General features: G+C 55.6%; 1 protein-coding gene across 12 annotated transcripts in view; it reads right to left on the bottom strand.

Annotated features, from left to right (window-relative positions):
* The window catches only part of MYO18A (myosin XVIIIA), a 95,417-nt gene that overhangs the window by 49,804 nt on the left and 32,458 nt on the right, over positions 1–13,155 (bottom strand). For 2 of the 12 annotated variants that reach the window (XM_060134219.1, XM_060134209.1), the window contains exons 1-2: positions 3,951–4,010; positions 882–1,538 (exon numbers count right to left, since the gene is read on the bottom strand). The exons of 7 other annotated variants lie outside the window; for them this stretch is intronic. In XM_060134219.1, the coding sequence (XP_059990202.1) occupies positions 882–1,424 (543 nt within the window). In that variant the 5' untranslated portion in view covers positions 1,425–1,538; positions 3,951–4,010. Of the gene's footprint in view, positions 1–881; positions 1,539–3,950; positions 4,011–6,376; positions 6,510–6,896; positions 7,095–11,806; positions 11,872–13,155 lie in introns of those variants that run through there. 3 more of the 12 variants (XM_060134210.1, XM_060134211.1, XM_060134212.1) reach the window with 3 other exon arrangements.

Genomic DNA, 13,155 nt, shown 5'->3' with positions numbered 1-13,155 from the left:
GAGTCCTGCTGCCAGAGGGACAGCTGGCCAGGCCTGAAGAAGTAGTGATGGCGATGATGGTACCAATAAGCACTGTTACCAGCATCACTACGGATGCTACCGTTCACGGAGCACCCACCACACCAGGGATTAGGCTCAGAGCATTCATTCCCTGTATCCTTTCTAATGTTCACAGCAACACTTCAAAGTAGGTATTATCCCTTATTTGCAATTCTAAAATCCAAAAAGCCCTCCAAAACAAAAGACTTTTCGTAAGGGTTTTGGTGGCAAAACCTGACTGTTTAATCCCCCCCCCCCCGCCTGCAGCATGAACATTCATGATTTTCCTGTGGGAATATTAATGTGTTTGGTCACGAGCTGCTGCTCATTATGTACATTGCACGACAGTCTCAAATATAAAAAATCGCTAATTTCCAAAATACTTCTGGCCCAGGGGCTTCAGAGGAGGAATGGTAGACCTATGTGATCCCCACTCGACAGATGAAGGCTCAGAGACGCTGAGGTCCCACAGGAGTGAGTGGCTGGGGATGGGATGTGAGCACAGGCCACCTGACCCCAGAAATTCTGTCTCTCTACCTCTCACTGATCTGCTAAGACTCTGATCCTCGACTTGGGATCTGGGGCCTCAAGCTGATGCCATGTAGCTGGGGGCCAGGCCCCAACTCCCCAGCAAGTGTGGAAGAGCAGCAGCATGCAGTTAACGGGTCCCCTGGGTTCTGGCATTCGGTGAAGGAAAGCCATGCAGCCCTGCCATCGGCACGTGGCCCGGGCCCAGCTTCGCCGTCATGCGGGGCCTGTGGAAGAGCCTTGGGAAAGCTGGCTGCCAGTCCTCAGGTGAGGGTGGTAAGGGAGGGTCAGAGGTTAGTGACACACTCAGGTACCTCCTGCTGCACGTCAGGGGCTGGTGACTTGTTCTGTTGCAATCCAGTGAGGTTCGACTTGAGGTTCGGGTCGGCGGAGCCTGGGGCCGCCAGCTCTTCCGACTGGGCTGGGGAGCCTAGCTTCTCTGAGGTGTCCACTGTCTCTGGGGAGACTGGTTTCCCCGAGGAGCCTGGCTCCTGGCTGGAGGGCTTCTCCCCCTTCCCGGGAGCCTGCCTGCTACGTGGCCTGTGGTCCTTGCCCCTGCCCCGAGACATCAGGCTCCGCAGGCCCACGGAGAGCTCATCCTTGGCGGCCTCCTTCTCTGCTTCGGACTTCGGCCGAGCAGGGGGAGTGGGAGTGGCTGTCTTTTCTCCCTTCCTGCCTCGAGCTGGGTGCTCAGGAGATCTGACCCCTCTGCCCGCAGGTTCCTTGGCGCTCCCAGGCTCCTCGCCAGGCAGCACCTTGCTCACCACCTTCCTCACTGCATTCGCCACCCTCTTCCGGGACAGGCCCTGGGCCTCCTCGCTGGGGCCTTCCGCTGAGGCAGTCCTCGGGCCGTTCATGGCGAGTGTGGATGCAGGGCTCTTGGCTCTCTGGGGAGCCTCTGAGGGTACAGGGCTGGTGGAAGGCTGAGGACTCTTAGATGGGCCACTGCTGCCCTTTGAGCTGCCCTCTAGCTACAGTCACACAAATACAGGGAGACATTAGCATCAGCCCGTGTCCCTGCCCGCCCCACACAGAGGAAGTAAGAGGTGTGACCTCACATCTAGTCGTGGAACAGACCTTCCATTCATCCAACAAACAACACAAGCTCCAAGAGGCCGCCCCAGGAAGCCCTCTTTCCATCTTCCAGATAGAACAACTGCATCGAAGAGTTTGGCTTCTCTCTCCCATAAAGCACAGCAGGTCACCTGCTGTCCATCTCCAGGCTTAGCAAGGAGTGGTGAGAGGCCAGCACAGGGTGCCCAGAGGCCCATGAGGTACCCCAGAGTTACTGGCTTATGTCAGGACAGCAACTAAGCCCGGATCCCAGGAAGCCCGCTCCCTCACAGCCCAAACACAGCAGAGACGGAGCATGGTGAGGTCAAACACCAATTCCTACCATCGATCCTGGGCCTAACTCTGGGGCTTCCTGCCTTGGTGGTCCCTGGTCCTTCTATCACCCAACTTCCTCTGTAGTCAGACCCAGAGCCTGCCCATCCCAGTGAAAACCGTAGTTAGGAAGTAATTCTTGGCCCGCAGACATGCCAAACCTCCTCCCTCCCCACTCCTCTGGGTTGAGCCCACTGTCTACCCCTCACCCACACTCCCCAGAGCTGCAGAAACCCAGTGCTGGCCCAGGAAGCTTCCACCTCAGCCTGCTTTCTGCCAGTCTCCCTGCAGTTTTCCTTGTGCAAACCTCTCAAGGGCTGGAGGCCTCCTAGCTCCCAGAGTGCACGTGGAGGAAGAGGTGGCGGCTGCAGCACTCAAGCGACCACAGCTCCACCCTGTCTAGGCTCAGCCAGCCTCTGGGCACCCAGGAGTCCACTGGAGATGCTAGCACGCTCTGCCTGGTGGGGACCGTCTGCGGTCTCGAGGGACCGCCACTGGGCAGGCCCGGCTGGCTAATGGCAGGGCAGTTTCCTGCAAAGCCAAGCCACATGGCCTGGGAGAGCCAGGTCAACCTAGGGGCTCCTTGCTGGTCAGGCAGTGCCCTGCCACTAATGAGCTGTGCTTGAGTCCTCGTTCCCCAAACAGTGACCTTGGTTCTAGGGTGTACCTGGCGGCCACCTCTGTTGAAATGCAGGAGGGCGCTCACAGGCAAGTGGACAGACCTCTGGCTGCCGTGTGGACAGAGACCCACGTCCTGAGCAGAGCTGAGCCAAACGACCTCAGCCCAGGCCTCAGGTACAGGATGGCCCTGCTGCAGGGGTGGGAAAGGGAGGCCTTGAAGGGGCCTCTTCCTCAACCTCTTGGGCCAAGAGTGTTCAGTGGCATGTCAGGGCCCTGCAGAGCTGCCATGGCCCCAGCTGCTGGGCCTCACTCCCTGTCCCCCACTTCTGGCTTTCCTCCCATGCCTTCTAACTGAAGCTCACGTTGACAATGACAATGATGATGATGATAGTAACTGCTAACACTTAAACGGAGCTTATTATGTGCCAGGCAGTCTTCTAAGCACTTTACACATAATTTCCCCCCCAAATCTGGCATTCTCCAAGGCCCCTCCCTCACAAATCTCAAACATATCCCCTTGAAATCACCCTGACCTTGCAGCACTGCTTACAGATCAGGTGGAAGCCATAACACCTGGCTAATCAAATCTCCACTCAAGGAAGGGGTGTGTGTGTGGGGCGGGGGCAGGCACCATGTGGGGTAACGAAGTACAGATCTGTTTTGTGATCCAGCTCTGTTCCTGAGCCCTGGGCACTCCTGCCCGCTAGACCAACAGCTGCCCTCGCCTGACTACACATCTCTGGACCTGGCTATTCTAGAACCGTGTCCCCTCTCTTGCCTTAAAAGTGTCCAACTTTATTCAGGGTCTCTGTCCCAAGGCAGAATGACTTGGTGGGGGGGGGTAGTGGCACTGCACGGCTGGAGCCTGCCTCTAGGTCACCCGCGCTGAGCAGCTGACAGGGTCTTGGGAAGAGACAGCAGCAGCTGCAGTGAAACCCCTCCCTGCCCTTGGCTTGTGCCACCCAGAGCAGGACGGACAGTCCCAACAGCTGAGCTCTCATTTGTCTGCCTAGGCCTCTCCAGCCCCCAAGAGTTCAGGAAACCAGAACTATAGGTAGGAACTAAAGAGGGGGCTTAGGGAGAGGCCCCCAACATGCCTTGGCATTGCCATCTCCTTCACACACACCAGGTTGGCATCACACATGCTGCACTTTGTCCCTTTACTGCAATTCCCTCTAGCCACCCCACACGGGAAGGGGCACCCTGCCGTGCCTGCCTGCTCCGTGGAACTGCCTCCCAGACTAGGCCTGGGCTTGTGGACACAACCCACCTGGACACACAACTCTCTCTCTCTCTCTCTCTCTCTCTCTCTCTCACACACACACACACACACACACACACACACACACACACACGGGTCTAGGAGAAGCACTTACAGCCCCTTCCTCCTTGGCAGGAGGACCAGGCTTCGGCAGAGTTTTGTCCTCCTCTTTAACCTGAGGGAGCAGACAAAGAAGTCACTTTGCAGGTCAGAGGTCAGGGTGGGGAGACCCAGCACTAAAAGCACAGAAGGGAAACATCCAAGCAGTCGCTCTCTCTGAGAGGCAAGAGCTCCTGAGTGCTTGGGAGTCCTGGGCCTATGGACTTGAGCACCAGATAGCCTATCCTGGGGTCAAAACTGTCCAGTGACAACTTCAAGAATGAAGTCTCTGGGGGTGGTTAAAGCCAAGTACCCTTTGCCCTCAGTGACCAGCCACGTGACCCACCCAGGCTGCCTAAAGAGGTCCACCCCTGAGAGCGACATCATGGCCTTGGTTACAGGGTGGAGAGAAAGATCCAGCTAATTCAACTCGGGCTAAGCTACAAGAGCCATTCCCAGCTCAGACAGGAAGTGGTCTGAACAAGAGCCTCCCTGACCTAGGGACTGAGGAGGAGGGAATGACCCCAGCGTGGGGGGCCGGCTGGGCCAGCAGAGCTCAGTGTGGGGTAATAGGTGGTCCCTATCAGCCTGGCTCAGGCTTGCTTCTAGGTCCGTATGATTTCCCCCAGCACAGAGCCTGCGTGCCTTCCCAACTAGAGCGCTGAGCTCTGGCTGGAGGCAGGAAGTCGGGCAGAGGCGGGGATTCAGGAGGCCAGATAACTTCCCAACCTCAGACCCACAAAACTCTGCCAACCATGCAGCTGAGGAAGGCAACCCCAAGGTTCGGGGTGGGGCGTGGAGGAAGGAAAGATGCCTGGGCTCTGGGGTTTGTGCCCAGCCCAGGAGCTGGTTGGCCCAAGTCAGAGGGGAGGAGTAGAGTCAGGGTCAAAGGGCAGAGACCATAATATATCCGGAAAAAGGACAGACAATATGGCCGCTCTGATGGTTCTTTCAGCTCAGAGCCTGGCTCAGAACAGACCCAGAGGACCAGGCCTCAATTCTGGGAGAGGCTTCTCCCCTCCCCCTCACCAGCATCTCTTCCTCCAAAAGCTCAGGCAGTCCTCGTGGATTTCATTTCTCTTCTTTCCCCAGTCACTTACGACTGTAGGAAAAAGACAGGTCTGCCACCAGCCCTACCCCATCCTCAGCATGACTCCTTCCCAGCACAGGGGGCAGGAGCATGGGAAGGTGTCCTTGATTCCTAATGGAAAAGATCCTTTGAAACTCATCCAAAATCATTTTAATCATCCACCTGGGGGGACTCTCCATTTGCAACCAGGGTCCATGGCTAATTTTGAGCTCTGATTAGCAGTGCCTGGGGCACTGACCAGCATGACGGCCACTGCAGTGCTGAAGCTAAGAGCCCACAGAGCTTTTTACAATGGGCTCAAGCTTCAGCGTTAGTACACAGTGCCACGGCCAGAGGGAAAACGACGATTACTCATCAGAGTGGACTCCACGACTTTATAAATTAGGATTGGAGCGGAGAAAAGGATGGAGAGGAAAGGAAGAGAAGTGGGAGAGTCTAGGTCTGCACCTGCTGCCCCTACAAATGCCCATCACTGCCCACCCCACCCCCCCGCACCATCACACCGTGCATGAGCTCCCAGACACACAGGTTAGAGGGACAGCAAGTGTTCACACCCAGACACACTAATTACTGCACGCAGTGCTGTTAGCTCGGGCTCAGGGATGGCCCAGATTCCAAGTCCACTCCGTGTCCTTCAGCAGCTCCAAATCTGTCCTCCTTCCACTGGCTCAAGCTTGGGACCTCAAGCTTGGGCGAGGCATTGAGGGAAACAGCGGCTGCCCCCTGAAATGTGTGGGACACTAGACCTAGCTCTGAGCTCAGCTCTGGATTTAGCCGGAGGCTGACTCACTGCCCCACCCCCACCCGAAGGGTTCTGTCTGTTGTAGGTCATTGCCTAGCTGGGGACTGTGCACAGCACAAAGGCACGCCCAGGTCTGCAGCCTGAATCACCCTCTGGCCCCAGGTGGCCCACTGGCCTGGTTCCCCTCTCTTGGCTCCTCTCCCCCTATCCATCACAGCCCCCAGACTCGGGGAGACCCAGCTCTGAGGCCTCAGAGCCAAAGCCATTCCCAGCAGCCCCTTCATAGCAGCTCACATTCCCAGGGGTGAGTCAGAGCAGCGGCAGTGGGAAGGGTGTGAGGGGTTAACTTGGAGGGGCACCAGTGGGACAAAAGGCAGCTAGCTCAGCTCACCAGAGGTGGAGCTCAGGGGAGGAGCATGACTCAGCGCAGGAGCCCATCCAGACAGAAGAGTGAGTTCCTGGACCCCCTGGTCATTCTCCTCGGCCCCCAAATACACACACATGCCCCAACCCGTCTCTAGCTTCCAAAGCTCCCACTCCCACAAGCCAGTCTCCTGCCTGCACACACCATGCCAAGCACATAAGAAAAGCATAAAGAGTTTTGAAATACAACTTTCCTTTTGCTCCCAGAAGGCGAACCTTGATGAAAAGGCCATGGTGCCGAAAGTAGCCCGCACTCTGGGCCAGAGAAGAAATGGGGGCAGGGTCTCTCAGGGACTTGGAGTCTTCCTAAAGGCCAGGACCTGCCGGGACAAAGATTGTGGGCAACAGGGGAAAGGAGGGATGCAGTGGAGGGGGAAGGATTACAAAGCTCAAAAGGTCAGAGAAGGAGTAAGGGATAAAATATTAGAGAAAAGAGAAGGCAAGGTAACGTACAGAACATCGACACAGCCCTTGGAAGCTGTGCACCCTTGAATAAGCCACTTCACCTCTCTGGACCTCTCTGTGGAATTAGGGGATGGACTAGTCCAGGTGATGGTTAAAGTCCTTTCCAGGTCTGGCAGCCTAGGAGGCTGGGTGGGTGGTGAGAGGCACGCAAGCCCTTAATTCAGTGAACCAAAGCTGCGGGCCTGGGAGCCAGGAGGGGATTAAGGAAGCTGCTCTAGGACTCCTGTGGCTTTGCCTTTTACCTGCAACTCACCAGCACCTGCCAGGGGCAAGAGGCCTGGAGCACTGCACAGCTGCCCCGTCTGGGGGTTAGAAACTAGAGCGGGTCCTCTTGAAATTCAACAGGCAGAACTGGCCTCAGCCCAGGGAGAGGCTTCATCTCAAGAATCCGTTCAAGTCAGTGGAGTTAAAAAACTGGTTCATTCTTATTCTTACTTATCCTGAATGAATAGCGAAAAAACAGAGAATGTTTTGTTTTCAGTGAATTACTTTAAATTTGCTTTGTTGATGTTTCTATCCTATTATCCAGTTCATATGCTAGGCTTTGTTTTTTTTTTTTTTTTTTTTAAGAAGATGTTGGGGGTAGGAGTTTATTAATTTATTTATTTATTTTTGCTGTGTTGTGTCTTCGTTTCTGTGCGAGGGCTGTCTCTAGTTGCGGCAAGCGGGGGGGCACTCTTCATCGCGGTGCGCGGGTCTCTCACTATCGCGGCCTCTCTTGTTGCAGAGCACAGGCTCCGGACGCACAGGCTCAGCAGTTGTGGCTCACGGGCCTAGTTGCTCCGCAGCATGTGGGATCCTCCCAGACCAGGGCTCGAACCCGTGTCCCCTGCATTAGCAGGCAGATTCTCAACCACTGCGCCACCAGGGAAGCCCCAAGTTTGTTTGTTTGTTTAATTAACTCATTCGTTCTTTGATGTCCTGCTCCAGTTCTCCTGTGTGTCCAGAGAGGAGCCCATCAGCCTCCGGCTATAAGGACACCAGGCCGTTCACACCTGGGCCTGTTCCTCATGAGCATCACTGAACGCAAACATAGGTTTTTCCCTGGAGGAAATTCTCTCTGTGGCTTCTGTGCAAAATTGCCTGGATCTTTCTCCTCTCTTCCTTATCACTAGATTTTAACTAAGATTTGCTTAGGATCAAGAATAACCTATCTTTGGGCTTCCCCGGTGGCGCAGTGGTTGAGAGTCCGCCTGCTGATGCAGGGGACACGGGTTCGTGCCCCGGTCTGGGAAGATCCCACATTCCGCCGAGCGGCTGGGCCCGTGAGCCATGGCCGCTGAGCCTGCGCTCCGCAACGGGAGAGGCCACAGCAGTGAGAGGCCCGCGTACCGCAAAAAAAGAAAAAAAAGAATAACCTATCTTTATCCAGTACAGAACAGGTAAGCAACACAGTCCCAAAGATGGTGGCCATATCTCTGGCACAGTCACCTCCAGAGCTGAGAACTTACGGTTCTCAGCAAGGGTGCCTGGGAGCCAGAGCCTCTCTTCCCTGACCTGTTCCATCTCTGGAGAGTTCAGACATTTCCAGCAACATTAATTACTGAGTATGGAACATCTACAATGAGATGGGCCCCGTGAAAATATTTAAAGTATATTTTCGTATGTAAATCTTATGACAGCCTCATGACATGGGAATTATTATTATTCCCACTTTACTGATGAGGAGAAAGACTCAGAAAGAGATTAAGTCACAAAGCTGGTAAGTGATGGAGCTGGGATTTGAACCCAGGTGGCTCTGACTGCAAGCCTGTGCTGCTCCCTTGGAGGCCCCCCTTTTCTGCTATGTGAGGCGGGGTCAGAGGGGCTGAGTCATCCTTAGTAGCCAACTCTGGTTAAGATCTGCGTCCGCGTTGAGGTTCAGGGGGTCTGGGTCCAGCCACAGCATGGATCGATAATGTGGAGCTTACTAGCATTCAACGTGCCCAAACTGAGTTTCTGGACTTGCAAAGGGACCACGACCCTGCCATTCTCTGAGGCTCTGACCACCTCCCCCCTCTCTGGCACTTCTGGCCTCTTCTCTTCGGGGAGGGAAGAGAAACCAATGCTCACCAAACACTCACTGTGGTATCTAGCACAGTGGTAGGCGCTTTACGCTGTCTCCTCCTCCAATCCTCACAAAAACCCACTTTCTAGGTAAGAATACCGAGAAGGCGAGTACCTTGCTGAGGGCCCCCCAGCTGGTAAGTGGCAGCACTGGGATTCACACCCAGGATGGATCTTGGGGGGCTGTTTGTGTGTCTATAACACTCCCCGGACTGTGATTTCCTCACAGGCAGGACTCTGTTTTACTCATCATACTGTGGGCACTAAATAAATGTTTGCTGCCTGACGGTCCTGCAGTGGGGGTTCTCTGTACAAACCTCTTATTCCCATCTGGTCTCTTCTGTCAGCTGTAAACTACGGAGAATAAGACTTGTCGATCCTGATTCCCAGGGAGGTGGGGAAGACAAGGGAGGTATAATCTCTAAATGTAGCAAGAATAAGTAGATAGTAAACCCGATTGCCATGGGGATGAAGGGAGGGCAGGACACTCTGAAATTGCTTAGTAGCTCTTCCTGGAGCCAACAATAGCCATGAGATGCATCAGCCTCTGGCCTGGCTGTCCCACCTTCAGGAAGTATAAGCGAGGAGCTGACTTAAAGAAAGGAAGAGAAAGAAAACCTCCACAGGCCAATACAAAAATGCACTGTCTATAATAGCCCTAAATTGGAGATAATTAACTCCCTAGAGTTAGGGAGGGGTTAGGTAAACTATGTTACTTCAGTACAATACACTGTTGTGTTGCCATTTAAACGAACAAATATGTGGACAATGTAACCAAATGGAAAACTCCTCCTAAAAGAACAGTGATTCAAAAAAAAAACTAGCACCTAAATAGAAAGCAAACAGTGATCCTAACAACCTTGTAAATTGTGCAAATTAGACATAATAGAGACATTTGGTATTTATTTTGTTATGTATTTGTCACTTACTATTTATTTCTCTTATAAAGATGGCTAAACAGTCAATAAAAAAGAAAAAGCAGAGGAGATAACAGCTAAAAGCATTTGTTCTCAAAGAGGAGAAATCCAAGAAATGTGCTAGGGACCCATCTACCCTCAGCCCTGAAGGCTTCCAAGGCTCAGGGGTCTGGGTCAGGCTGGGTTTTACCCTCTACATCGTGAGCAAGGACCATCCACCCTTCACTTATCATCCTCTGTGCCCCGCACAGGAGGGTACAGGTGCACAAATGCCCCCAGGGGGATCGTTCCACCCAGCAGGCACCCCTCAGGCATGGAGTGCTCAGCCTGGACAAGTGTATCACGGACATCCATGCCAGGTGTCCACCCACGGCAAGCCCCCGAGGGCAGTGGACACCCTGAGAAAGACTGCCTAGGGGAAGAGAAGATCCTGCTGCCTGTGGCCAAGGGAACGTGGCAGCTCTTCCCTCTACCAACTCGCACACACACGCTCCGGGCTTCTCATGGCATCCTCCTCTCTCTCCTTTCCCATTCGAACACAGAAGGGAGCTCCCACTTGACCCTATCCCTGCCAGTCCTAGCCTAGCACCGACTAATCTAAGGATGTGGAGGAGGATGAAGGTGCAGGGAAGAAATAACAGTAAGAACAGTTAGTCTTTCTTGAGCATTACTGACTGCCAGGTACTGTGCTGAACGCTTTACACGCATTACCTCATTTAATCCTCACAACATCCCTCTGCAGTAGATACTAGGATGATTCCTACTTTACAAATGAGCAAAAGGAGGCTCAGAAATGACCTGCCCAAGGTCTCACAGCAGCGAGTGGCTGATTGGGACTTACGCCCAGGTCTGTCCTCCAGCAAGAACCTCAGAGGCTCATGTTAGGGGATGGAAGGAAGCCCTTCCCCCACCTCCCTTGGTTCACCTGTGCCATTGTCCTTCCATGACATCACCTGCCAGAGCAAGAGTTTGGGTAGAAAGCTGGGGTTTCCAGAGATGGCCTCTACCCCTCCAGCCACCCATGACTGGAATAAGCTTTATACAGACCCGCTTGGGAGGGTTCTGCAGGGAGTGGCCTAAAGGCCATGCTGTCAGAGAAGAAAGGGGAGAAGAGCTTGGCAGGGACACCCTGGCCCCTTTGGTCCAGCCTCCAGCGAGAACCCTCCCCCTCCCCCAGGGCAGAACAGAAAGTAGCCAAGCGCGCGGCCACTGTCGGCCAGGCCAGCCTAGAGGAAGCAGGTGCGCTGGGATGGCTTCCTGCTGCCACTGCAGTTGCAGAAGGCCCGGGCTTCCTCCTCCAACGGCCAGACCTGCTGGAGGCCCCCCCTTCTCTGGGGATACTCACTGCCCCTCTGCAGGGCACTTTGCCAACTGCCTGGCCACCGGCGTGCATGGCCCCAAGTCTGTGACCTGGTGCCGGGACCTGGAGGCCCAAGGTGGGGTGGGTTATAAGCTCTACCAGGAAGCACCCACTCTCAGGGTGAGAAGCCTCTTGGGCCCCACCCCCAGCCCGCCCACACACGTTGGCGCTGGCGCCAGTTTTGTGGCTGGAGCGGGGCAGTCCTTGGGCACAGGGAGATACAAATGCTCCGAGGCACAGCTCAGGCTCCTGATACACCTCCGCACCAGGCCAGCCCATACTCTCTGCCAGCTGCTGACACAACTGAAAACCTTACCCTTGGTGGCCGGGAGGGGCGGCGTGGGGGAGCGGAACGGGCTGGGAGGCCGCTGTGTCTCTCCTCACTTGCTTTTTTAAGGAACTTACTCCCCAAGATGCCATCTGTGGCCCTTCCGAGTGTCCGATCCACAGAAATGGAGGAGCCCATGCTGAGTCCACTCTCGGGGACAATGAAAGGGGGATCCCTGACAACTCCAAAAGCCACCCCTCTCAAGCCCCTCTCTCGTCCACCAGGGGGAAGCGGGGGTGGAGGGCCATGCTGGCAACGCAAAGCAGGGACAAGACCTCCCAAGTCATGAGTCAGGACCGGGAAGCCCTGCCCCTCGCCTCTGAGAGGTAGAGGCTGTGGGGATGGAGGATTCTCTCCCCACCAAGGCAGCCTCACGCCTCCCTCCCCACCTACTTCAGCCACCTCGAAGGAAATAACAAAAAGTCCCCTCCTTTCCTAAATGAGGAAACGGCATGAGGAGCCTGGGACATTTCCGGGGTGGGGGGTCAGAGGGATACTCACCCGCATAGCCTGGCCTGGAGCAGGCCAGAGCAAGGAGTCTCCTCTCCGATGCTGCTCCGTTAGCAGCTCAAAATAGCACTGGCAGCCCCGCCCCTGTTCCCCTGTTCCCCTCCCTCTCTCCAGGCCCCTCCTGCCCAGAGCTGCCCAACCCAGGCCAGAGCCAGTGGGAGAGAGGGAGAGAGTGAGTGGCCTGGAGGACTGCGGGTACCAGGTATGCCGGGAGGAGAGGGTGATACGGCACGCGTGGAAACGACGGAGGAGGCTCTTGGAGTGAGGACGTGGGGTGGGGGGCAGGCAGTGTTGGAGGGTTAGGGGCAAGGGACGCGGAGGGTGAGACTTTCCGACTGACACACACCCAGGATCCCGACAGCTGAGCTGATATGGCCCCTAAAAATAGCAGAGGAATTTGAGACCTGCAGCCCCCCAGCCCCACAGGCCAGAGTCAAGACATGCACATGCGCGTTCACGTGTACACACACACACACACACACACACACACACACACACACACCCCAGCATGCATGAACACTCGATCACAGCACAGCGCTCCTGAGAACACACAAATCATAGGCTCACCCCAGCCATCTAATTACTGCGGCAGAGGCCAAGACAACCACTAACGTCACATCCAATACAACTCACAGGGCCCACTGCCCACTGTGCGCAAACACAGCCATCCTATAAAGTCCTGCAGGAGCAGAGACCCGCACCATCAGTCTGAGGCCCACTGTGGCCGCCCCCCTGTAACAAATACACTGGGGACATGCATAGGATCAATGGCACGCTCTGCGTAGACATCCCTCCCACACAGCCAGTGACCGCACAGGCACAGAGGAGGGTGGGGTAGGTGGGGTAGGTGGGGTGGGTGGGGTGTGGTGGGTGGGCCTTGGCCCTGCAGACAGAGGAAATCTTGGGTGTCTGGCGGATGAGCGAGGGCTGCCAGTGAGAGGCCAGCGTTCCTCATGAAGAGAAACCTGGCCTGGCTCTTCAGTTAGCACCACAGGGTGCCCAGACCAGGGCTGGGGACACCGGTGAGGCTGAAATGGGAGATGGGTGCAGGTGGGAAGGAGCCAAAAGACAGGTCTTTTGAAGCTGTCTCAGAAGCTGTCAGCTCTGCAGCAAAAAAGGAAACAGTGGTTGCCTCCCTCTTCCTCTCCAGGAAGAAAAGGGGCGGGGGGGGGGGAGGGGAGGGGGAGGGGAGGGGGAGGGGAGGGGAGGGGGGAGGGGAGGGGGGAGGGGAGGGGAGGGGAGGGGGGAGGGGAGGGGAGGGGAGGGGGAGGGGAGGGGAGGGGGAGGGGAGGGGGGTTGCTGAGAAGCCAGAGCAGAGCTGTCTCCTAAACAATGCCCAA

The sequence above is a fragment of the Lagenorhynchus albirostris genome, chromosome 20, assembly GCF_949774975.1.
Source record: "Lagenorhynchus albirostris chromosome 20, mLagAlb1.1, whole genome shotgun sequence".
Classification (NCBI taxonomy): domain Eukaryota; kingdom Metazoa; phylum Chordata; class Mammalia; order Artiodactyla; family Delphinidae; genus Lagenorhynchus; species Lagenorhynchus albirostris.
The sequence above is the reverse complement of the archived record's forward strand: the minus strand, read 5'-3'. Positions and strand labels throughout refer to the sequence as shown.